General features: G+C 42.8%; 1 protein-coding gene across 1 annotated transcript; it reads right to left on the reverse strand.

Moving 5' to 3' along the window:
• Nucleotides 1–1,583: 1,583 nt before the first annotated feature.
• LOC106601408 (neuronal pentraxin-1) lies at nucleotides 1,584–10,838 on the reverse strand. The gene is made up of 5 exons (XM_014193605.1): nucleotides 10,320–10,838; nucleotides 9,692–9,899; nucleotides 8,365–8,609; nucleotides 7,899–8,078; nucleotides 1,584–3,740 (listed from the first exon to the last, which is right to left on the reverse strand). The coding sequence occupies exons 1-5, from the start codon at nucleotides 10,779–10,781 to the stop codon at nucleotides 3,519–3,521; spliced, it is 1,317 nt and encodes a 438-aa protein (XP_014049080.1). The 5' UTR covers nucleotides 10,782–10,838; the 3' UTR covers nucleotides 1,584–3,518.
• Between the last annotated feature and the right edge of the window lie 665 nt (nucleotides 10,839–11,503).

An 11,503-nucleotide genomic window follows, 5' to 3' on the forward strand; every position in this document is an offset into this window, starting at 1 on the left:
CTAGGAAAAAAATACACCTCAAAACTTCTGGGCCAGGATTTGGGTCAGACCAAAACAAAGCCTGATCCGGACCAGACACACATGGTCCAGAGGTGAAGACAAGGTTGACCTATTATATCTCTGGTCTATTTCCGGCCAGTGCTCCAGGGGCCACGCAGAGGCTGTGGTCACTCAGGGGATAGATAGCATGTCTGCTGTTCTCTACCACAGTAGGAATTATCTCTGTAACCCAACTCCACCTGTGTCCAAAGCAGCAGGCGATAATGGCTATGGGATATGTATAGGCTACAGCAGGATGGCACCTGGGGAAAAGACTTCAGATGTGTTCCATGTCCCAGAGGTGGATCATGGGAAGCCCACCACTCAACTGAGGTGGTTTTACCATGAATTATCGACCTGGCCTCATTACTGAGTACATGAACCCTACTAGCTATAGGTCAAGCCCTGCCAATGGAACCATATACGACCGGTTTTACATGGTATTTCTGTGATTGTATATGGGATACAGGATGCATTGCAATGGGGCGGCAGGTAGCCTAGTGGTTAGAGCGTTGGACCAGTAACCGAAAGGTTGCTAGATCGAATTCCCCACCTGACAAGGTAAAGAAATCTGTCGTTCTGCACCTGAACAAGGCAGTTAACCCAGTGTTCCTAGGCCGTCATTGTAAATAAGAATTTGTTCTTAACTGACTTGCCTAGTAAAAAAAAAAAGCTATTGTGACAAGGGCCCTTGTTTTTAGATATATCCGTTTTAAAATGCTGTGACTGTAGTTTTTCACTCCCTCTTATGCAAAGTGTAACAACCAAGTGCTATTTTGATTGAGTGGACCCCTTTATTCTACACTTTGGTATGTTGCTGTACTCCTGCTGTCATGCTTTACTATAATTGGACGTTACTCTCACGTCAGTCAAGTGTCTGTATGGAAGGAATGTATGTAGGGAAATGGGCATGTCGTCTGCGTATCTCAGTTAAACTCTTCTCTACCTGTTGTCGATTCTAAGCTATTGCTAATAGACATCAAGCTTTGGGAATACTGGTGTGTGTGTGTTCTTACGTGTGTGTGTGTATTTTTATGTCAGGAGGACAGAATATTTCCCAGGTAGCCCTTGACCTTGGTGGCAATGGAATGCACCTTGAGATGTTGTCTGGGTCGCGGTGGCCGGGTGATTTATCCAGTGGTAATGAAGACTAGCTTTTCTTTTAAGGAGGCAGATAGTGTTGACCTTCTCTATCCTCTCCGGGTCCTGGCCACAACGTTTAGGGTTCAACTTTTAGGGTTTCCATAAGAAGAGAGCAGTAGTGCTGTAACACCACTGACCCGGTTCATCCACTGATGCCACATACTGAAATCCAGGCCTCTCAATGCCTCTCAGTCTGTGCATATCTAGTAAGAGGAAATAAAAGGGAGTGGTGTACAGAGGTCTCTGAACCTGCCATTGAATCTTGACAATAGGTTTCACAATGTTAATTGAGACTATAGAGAAATGTAAGAGGACTCTCATATGCTTTCAAAAACATTTGTAGGCCTGTGACATCCCCTCTTGGGCCACTCTGTGACAGTAATGTCACACTCACACAGGGATAGATTCAGGTATCACAATTTTATTTAAAAAATTAGAACTTTTTCATATTTCAGTGTTGCCATGCTTTGAGCATATAACAATACAGTATAAAATCTCAACCCAAAAGGAGGATAGTAAAAGCAGATTTTGTTGATGCTGCTGCAGCAATTAGTTAAGTCATGCTGTTACTGTACAGATAACATTCCCATTAAAGTACAAACACCTCAATGAATTGCTTTTAAGTACAATGATCATCTTATTATCCAACGTAATGTGTTATGATAATAGACATCTCTTTTGGAAATAAATCTCGTTGTAGGCCTACAGGAAAATAAATACGACACAAAATACTTTGCAAATCATAATGAATGTGCTGAGTTATTTCAACATCCCAAGGCACCCAGGCTTGTATGTTGGCAAATAATATGTCATTCTTTACACAAAATTGCGTCAAGCAGGTGGTGATAGAGAAACGATAGCGATAGAGCAGAAAGCTGTGCCTGTTTCATAACCGTTTAAGTATACATTCCTTTTCAAGTCAACCCGTCATTCACAGTGAAAATCCCAGGCAGTGGGAATATAAACAAAATCTCATGATTGGTTGAAATGTGTGTCCCCAGTCCAATAAAAACAAGGCAACAGTAAGCATGTCGTCCCCCACAAATGATGCAGCACCCCCCTTGGGCCAATCAGTATCATTTTGCAAATGACTGATTTCTATGGCAAGACGCATCATTCACCCAAGTTTCGTTAAAATCGGGCCAGTGGTGTCTGAGATATCGTGTGTGACTAACGTACATACAGTTGATTACTTTAGCATCCCCCCTTGGGCCAATCAGTGTAATTTTGTGAATATTGGATCTCTATGGCAAGAGGCATCATTCACCAAAAATCGGGCCAGTGGTGTCTGAGATATCTTGTGGGTTAGCTAGACTCATCACTCTGAGTCATATGTTGAGTCTTGACAGCGTTTGTTACAATACAAATATCCTTGACAAATTTTTGCCAGACCATGCCCAAGTGAATATTTATTGGTCAATAGTGGCCATGTTGTTTTAGGTAAAATATTGTCATAGATGCCACATATCAAGTTTCATGCAGACCGTTCATTCGGTGCCAGAAGAGTAGCGTTTTAAGTGTTTTTCATACAATTCTAAATAACGGAAATCCAGAATGGTGAAGCTTATTGGTCCTTGAGGCGAATTTGTTTATTTTGAGGAGAGGGACATATGTACCAAATTTCATCACTTTAGGTCAATCAGGGTAATGGGCGTGACCTTTCAAAGTTTGCATTTGAAATATTTAACATTTCTTGTTATAGCGCCATCATCTGGCCAATCATTGTAATTTTGTAAATGCCAGATATCTAATGCAAGACGCATCATTCAAGTTTTGTCACAACCGGTTGTGACAAAACTTGAATGATGCGTCTTGCGTGATGCGTCTTGAATGATGCGTCTTGCATCGTGACTAATGTACGAACACACTAATGTACTAACGGACGGAGACAGATCCCCAGTCCCCTCCCTGATTTCCTCGTTGGGGACAACTACATGGTCACCAATTCTACTGATGGTGGACGTTCTAAGTGGTCCTCTGTCGGGGAGTGCTGCCTGCGTCTGCACTGCGTTGTGGTGATATGCTGGCCTGTATGTGTCAATTGCTCTGAAGACAATTGAGATAACAAACCGGCTAGTTGAACGAAGCACTTTGAAGCATCCAACCAGATGCCAAAACTATCCAACTGAAATATCCAAGATGAACAAGAAGGTCAGATTCTTATTTTAGACAGGTAGAAATCTAGTAAGTGTCCACACATAAAGTATTCAATATCTATAACAAATCCAGATGTCATTTACTGAAATAAATGCTTCATTATCTATTAAATCAGACGCATTATGAACAGAGGCTTTAACACACGCATTTCTCATTGGCTTTTCACTTTTCCCTGCAGTTCAGTTCAGTTGACGACAAGCCTCAAATGTCCACTTGGAGGCTCCTCCGTAAATATCAATGCTGCTCTCCAACCACGAAAACACGTTGCCTATCTGCGCTTTGCTGCTGCAAGTTGCCAGGTTGTATATCTCTCCAATAGACAACTTCCGGTCCCAGATATGAAAATTCGCCAGGTCTCCAACAAAAGCTTGTGTAGCATCAAAGCCCCCTCCAAGCGTATCCTGTGGAAAATAATATAGAATTAATGAAGATGGATATTGTGCTAACACAAAGGAAAACAATTATTTCAAGTTAACCTTTGGAGTTAATTTGTGCATTAAATAATTTATACATGCATTCATCCATGTGGCTTGTTAGAAGAAACCAAGGATAGCTCATATATCAAATTAGTAGACTTTTTCATTTATCCAGATTAGTGTTTTGACTAATGAATCACGTTACCATGCAATTTTCATTTTGCCATTGCAGTGTGAGCTGATAAATCAGAATTGGGGTTGCCCTGTTTCGTCAGCCTGGCCTCATACTTTACGTATTTCTGAGCACGTCCAAGACATATGATACCTAGTAATGGTATAGTTACTTTAGCTAGAAAGGGAGATTGGTTGGGGGGGATGGATGGGAGTAATCTGCAACTGTCTAGCAATCCAAAGGTTGTGTGATCGAGTCGCGTTGGGGACAATTGTAGCATTTTAACTTACTCTTCCCCTAATTCTTTTTGAAACTTAACCAATTTCACCTAACCTGCTACGTGAATTCTATTAACCTTTGTCATTTTAGTTCTCCTAACCTTTTACAAAAGTTATGCTAACCTTTGTTGTTAGTTCCCCTAACCGCCAACATAAATTCTCCCCATAATTCTCCTTTGTTGTTATGGCGCAATAAGCAACCTGGTCCCAGAGAAAGACGTATAATAGTATACGTCCCCCAAAGTGTAGTATAAAATACTTCATTCAGTTCATATGCTATTGTACGGCCGGGTAAGACGTACAATATGATACTATACATCCTATAATTCGTATAATATTGTATGATCGCTATTCCATTCATAATGTAACATACATAATGTAATATATCATACTAAATGGAGTGTCACAGACTTACCTACAGAATAATACGAATTGCCCCGAGACTATGTTGGTTTCATGAGTAAAAAGGATAATTTCTCACACTCCCAGTGGCTAGAGCTGCCGCTTTTTGGGAACAGAACACTATTCCGGATGCTTATAAGAAATCCTACTACGCCCTCCGATGAACCATCAAACAGGCAAAGCTTCAATACAGGACCAAGATCGAATCCTACTACACCGGCTCTGACGCTCGTCGGATGTGGCAGGGCTTGCAAACTATCACGGATTACAAAGGGAAACCCAACTGCAAGCTGTCCAGTAATGCGAGCCTACAAGACGAGCTAAATACCTTCTATGCTTGCTTCAAGCCTTGTAACACTGAACCATGCATGAGAGCACGTGCTGTTCCAGACGACTGTGTGTTCACGCTCTCCGTAGCCGATGTGGGTAAGACCTTGAAACAGGTTAACATTCATAAGGCAGCAGGGCCAGACTAATTACCAGGGTGTGTACTCAGAGCATGCGCGGACCAGCTGGCAAGTGTCTTCACTGACATGTTCAACCTCTCCCTGACCCAGTCTGTAATACCTACATGTTTCAAGCAGACCACCATAGTGCCTGTGCCCAAGAAGGCAAAGGTAGCCTGTCTAAATGACTATCGCCCCGTAGCACTCACATCTGTAGCCATGAAATGCTTTGAAAGGCTGGTCATGGCTCACATCAACACCATCATCCCAGACACCCTGGACCCACTCAAATTGGCATACCGCCCCAACAGATCCACAGATTATGCAATCTTATTGCACTCCACACCGCCCTTTCCCATCTGGACAAAAATAACACCTACGTGAGAATGCTGTTAATTGACTACAGCTCAGTGTTCAACACCAAAGTGCCTTCCAAGTTCATCACTAAGCTAAGGACCCTGGGACTAAACACCTCCCTATGCAACTGGATCCTGGACTTCCTGACGGGCCGCCCCCAGGTGGTAAGGGTAGGGAACAACAGATCCACCACTCTGACCCTCAACATTGCACCTTAGGGGCAATGCGGTGCCAGGACAACAACCTCTCTCTCAACGTCAGCAAGACAAAGGAGCTGATTGTGGGTACAGGAAACGGAGGGCTGAGCATGCCTCCATCCACATAAACAGGGCTGAAGTGGATCAGCTTCAGAGCTTCAAGTTCCTCTGTGTCCACATCACTAAGGAATGATCATGGTCCACACACACCAACACAGTCGTGAAGAGGGCACGACAATTCCTCTTCCCCCCTCAGGAGGTTGAAAAGATTTGCATGGGCCCTCAGATCCTCAAAAAGTTCTACAGCTGCACCATTGAGAGCATCTTGACTGGCTGCATCACCGGCATGGCAACTGCTTGGCATCTGACCACAAGGCGCTACAGAGAGTAGTGCGTACGGCCCAGTACATCACTGGGGCTGAGCTCCCTGCCATCCAGGACCTCTATACCAGGCTGTGTAAGAGAAAGGCCCTAAACATTGTCAAAGACTCCAGCCACCCAAGTCATAGACTGTTCTCTCTGGTACCGCATGGAAGGCGCTACCAATGCATCAAGTCTGTAACCAACATGACCCTGAACAGCTTACTACAAGCCATTAGACTGTTAAATAGTTAGTCTGGGGAGCTATTGGTTCACTATTTAACTATCTGCATTGACCCTTTTTTCAGTAACTCTTTTGACTCATCACATATGCTGCTGCTACTGTTTATTATCCATCTTGCTGCCTAGTCACTTTATCCCTACCTACTGTATATGTACATACAGTGAATTCGGAAAGCATTCAGACCCCTTGACTTTTTCCATATTTTGTTACGTTACAGCCTTATTCTAAAATTGATTAAATTATTGATTTTTCTGTCAATCTACACACAATGCCCTATAATGACAAAGTGAAAACAGGTTTTAAGAAATGTTTGCCAATGTATTAAAATATAAAACAGAAAGGTTGAAGGAATTGTCCGTAGAGCTCCGAGACAGGTTTGTGTTGAGGCACAGATCTGGGGAAGGGTACCAAAACATTTCTGCAGCATTGAAGGTCCCCAAGAACACAGTGGCCTCCATCATTCTTAAATGGAAGAAGTTTGGAATCGTCAAAACTCTTCCTAGAGCTGGCCGCCTGGCCAAACTGAAAAATCGTGGGACAAGGGCCTTGGTCAGGGAGGTGACCAAGAACCCAATGGTCACTCATACATAGCTCCAGAGATCCTCTGTGGAGATGGCAGAACCTTCCAGAAGGACAGCCATCTCTGTAGCACTCAAACAATCAGGCCTTTATAGTAGAGTTGCCAGATGGAAGCCCCTCCTCAGTAAAAGGCATTTGACAGCCCGCTCGGAGTTTGCCAAAAGGCACCTAAAGGAATCTCAGACCATGAGAAACAAGATTCTCTGGTCTGATGAAACCAAGGTTTAACTCTTTGGCCTGAATGCCAAGCGTCATGTCTGGAGGAAACCTGGCACCATCCCTATGGTGAAGCATGGTGGTGGCAGCATCATGCTGTGGGGATGTTTTTCAACGGCAGGACTGGGAGACTTGTCAGGATCGCAGGAAAGAAGAATGTGAGAAACTCCCCAAATGCAGGTGTGCCAAGCTTGTAGCATCATACCCAAGAAGACTCAAGGCTGTAATTGCTGCCAGAGGTGCTGAAGTACTGCATAAAGGGTCTGAATACTTATGTAAATGTATATTTCTGTTGTTTTTAAAAAATATATTTTAAAAAATTTCTAAAAACCTGTTTTTACTTTGTCATTATGGGGTATTGTGTGTAGATAAGGAAAGGTTTTTTCTTAATCCATTTTATAATAAGGCTGTAACGTAACAAAATATGGAAAAAGCAGAAGGGGTCTGAATACTTTCCGAACGCACTGTATCTCCCTCAATTACCTCGTACCCCTGCATATCGACTCAGTACTGGTACCCCGTGTATATCGCCAAGTTATCGTTACTCATTGTGTATTTATTCCTCGTGTTATTATTTGTCTATTTTTCTATTATTTCTCTTTTTTTCTCTCTGCATTGTTTGGAAGGGCCTGGAGGTAAGCATTTCACTGTTAGTCTACACCTGTTGTTTACGAAGCATGTGACCAATATAATTTTATTTGATTGATTTTATTTGATAATTGAACCTGAGAGTCAGCGGCTCAGGTTTTTAATTGATGCATAAGCCTTTTCCTCTCTCAAGGTCTGACTGATGCTATGTTTATGCTATAGGCCATGTCCCTTTTGATATTATGTCCTAAGGTACCAAAGTTTATTGATTAAAAACTGACCATTAAAATTGTAATGGGCATACCTGTTCTTGTCCCAATATCAGAACACCTTGTGGTTTGATTGGATGGTATGGAGCAAGGTTTTCTCCACTGCCCCTCATGACTCCATCTTGGAAAGCTTCCCATACTCCATCTCGAGTTGTCCATGTGACACAGATGTGATGCCACTTCCCGTCGTTGATAATGAATGGTAATTTAGCTACCTGGAATGGATTTCAGTATTTTATTTTAGTATATGCATGGGTGTATTTTTTTATTACTGCAGCAAACTAAAATAAAAAACCTTGCATACTTATTAAAAAGCTTGAGGCTTTATAGTCAGTGTGGTCTAATTAAAAAATGATATTACTTTGTAGTTTGCAGTGCAGGCATTCATGCTACAATCAGCATGTTCATACATTAAGAATAATTTCAATGCAATACTCTGCTTTCAAATAATATTTTGTATACTGTTGGTGATATATGCATCATGTAAAATAACATGTATACCTTGTCATTGATGAGTATCTCCATAGGATTATTTCCCCACTCAATCAGCACCAGCTCGTTGGCCTGCCCTGGCACTGCGTAGGAGAACGGCGTACCCACCCCAGGTGATGCATTGGATTTGAGCCACATGCAGACAGTGAATGCGTACATCTCAGGGAGACTCTTCTTCACTTTGGCATACATGTAGTTGGTCCTCAACGGGAATGTCAACTGGAATTTATCCAGCGGCCTGTTTTCTTTCTGACCTGTAAACAAAACAGAGGACAAGGTTAAAGATGTCACCTGTCCCAATAATTATTGTGGGCTAGTCTAGGCCTATTGAAGCTTGGGCAGGAGCTCACCGGTACTGAGTACTGGCACCTCAGATGTTCTACTGCTTGAGCTTCTGTTCCTCTTATAGAATATTAGCTAAGAAATATTGTGGAGCTCCTGCACCTAAATATAAACAGTACCAGCACCCAAAATTTGTACAGAAACATATTTCACTCCAAGTCAAGCACTGTATAGAAGTTAGAGCCTTTTATATCGGCTATCTGAGTGACACCAATTTGTTGGACATCAATGGTGGGACATTTGTCCTGTCTTTAACAACCAACTGTGATTGTCAGGTCAAGATGAACGTGAGGATTTGAGTTTTATATGTAAAATATGTCGCTGAGCATCACGTAATGCGCAGGGGAGATTTGCAGCGGATTGCTGCTGAAGGTTGACTGATCAATGTAGTTATACAACAACATCCTGTTTCTTGTGGTTCCACGTTTTTTTTCTGCGGCATGATAGGCATCACATGAGCAAAACGTTTGGAATAGCGGTCCTGGTCTCTCCTCACCCCTCCCTCGGCGGGAATTTACAACCGTGTTTGTTGCCCGCTATAAGGAGCTGGAGCTTTACGCCATAGGGTCCTGGCGAACTTTGCTCTGCTCAAACGGCTTGTGGTGCAAGTGGAGACGCCTGTTTCAATATAATTTAACATTTTGATTTGAATGAATTAAGGAGAAAGTTCTGAATACAGAAGGTTGCACCATCCTTTTTTTACGGATGCCTTAAACAGTAAATCACCTTCTTAAGCCACGCATCTTTGTGGAATTGGATATGCAAAGCAATGCAGCTATTCTCCGGATCCCATCCCCTCCCCTGCGATGCAATGAACACCAGCCATATTACCAATTGATTTCGTATATTGACATGAATCTATTCATTAGTAATAAACACCACTTCAGTTGGATTTGAAAGGTCTTTCAGAATAGCTCGTTTTTGTTTTTTAAACGGCAATACTGATTAGTTAAACTATGCCGGCCAAGTATTTGTCGCGTTTTTGAGCTCGCACCTTTCTCGAGGTCGGTGATTCTCTGGTGCAGGGATGTGAGAGTCGACTCCACTCTACCGCGCTGCTCCGTCTCGTTCCGCAGCCCAGGCTTGCCATCTTCTATACTGTTCACACGGGATAACACCTGCTTCTCCAAATCGTCGATTTTACTCTGTAGCAGGTCTTTCAGACTGTTCGCCTGGACCGAGTTGTTGTTCCGACTGAATTGCTGTGGAATGAAATAATGATTAGTTAAAAAAACGTTAAAAAAATACTGAGAAACATTACAACCCATATGCTGAGGGACATCGTAAAACTAATGCCAGATTAACTTCTTTAAGGTTTATTGCCCTGTGGAGTTAGCAACATGGTAGCCTTCATCAAGCAACTAAATTCGTCCCGACAAGGTGTCTGTCCTCAGCATGACTTGTTAAGTTTCACGATTAGTGCAGAGTATTAACCTACATGGTGGAGGGCTGTTCACCCCTGGAAGTAAATGTGATAAACAAAGTACAAGGGCGGCAGTGCGAGTTGGACAGGACAGTGCAAAGTGATTTAGCCATTGTGTAAACATGTCGTTTTTCACCCAAAATGATTGGTGAAATGTATAAAGCCTACTATTTCGTTAAGATTATGGTTCTCCACATACCTCGAGATTTTCTAATCTCTGCTTTAGAGACTGTAAAGTCTGCGATAGTTGCGCCAAAGTGTCCGAGGGACCCCTTGATACATCCCCCATAGTATTTTTGGTCCCCGTCTCTTTTCTCCTTCCCCCTGGTCCGGGCTCGGGCGCACTCTGGCCCTCACAGCGAGTTAACTTGGAAGTCAGTTCTCTGATAGTCTCTTTTTGGTTCATAATGGTCTCCTTCTGCTGTAGGACGGTCTCCCGGAGCTGCATTACAGTGGTCTTCAGATCCTCTCCAGGCATACTGTTTTGCAAGGTAGCGGTACATATGTCCATATCCTTGGGCACCGACGTGCAAATAAATTGAGTCTGTCCACCACCAAAGTCTTGGCACGAACCCTCCACGAATAAGTAAGAAAGTATAAAAAGTTTCCAAGAGATTGCCTTCTTAATGGCCTGCATTTCGCCGTGTGTGTTGTGTTGCATTTGGTTAGGAGCAGCGGTGGTGTGTTGCGAGTGATTTCAGGACCACGGAGCTGTCGCTTTTTGTTGTAATCCGTCCGTGGTGCGCGCCCGGTTTATATAGCGCGCGTGGTCTGCGCTGAGCAGATTCACCCCATCACGGAGAGGAGGGGAGGAATCGCACTCACGCAGCTAATCACCTCTCGACGTCAAGGTGGAAGGAGCCTCACGCTCAAAGATGAAACTCGAGGCTCTCTGATGCTAAATCATTCATCACGACGACAATTTGTAATTTCTTAATGTGTATTATTAATTTAACATTTGCGGATTGGTAAACAACAATGGCATTACTGGGTATCAGGAGAGTCAGCTGTGTTCGTTTTGTGCATATAGGCAAAACCGACAGAACTGAATTCACATCGAATGGAAGTTCAGGGACCCTCCACAGCATGGCTGATTCCCCTGTGACCTGTGACACTGATAGTCCCATATACATTTTCTGATGTTACAATATTTATAATAGATAACATGGTCTGCATGTTTACAGCAGCCAGCACAGCCATTAACATCAGTATAATTACACGAGCAGCAGTTGTATTACCATCAATAGCTGCACTTCTTTGACTGTCACACCCAGGTTTATTAGAATGTTGTTAAGTGGTTTTCTTTATTTGGTACATTGCATGCATTTCTCATTGTACAGTATAATTTTGTTGAAACTTGAAAATAATTGAATGCTCTAAATT

This window comes from Salmo salar, chromosome ssa03 (genome assembly GCF_905237065.1).
Source record: "Salmo salar chromosome ssa03, Ssal_v3.1, whole genome shotgun sequence".
NCBI classification, from domain to species: Eukaryota; Metazoa; Chordata; class Actinopteri; order Salmoniformes; family Salmonidae; genus Salmo; species Salmo salar.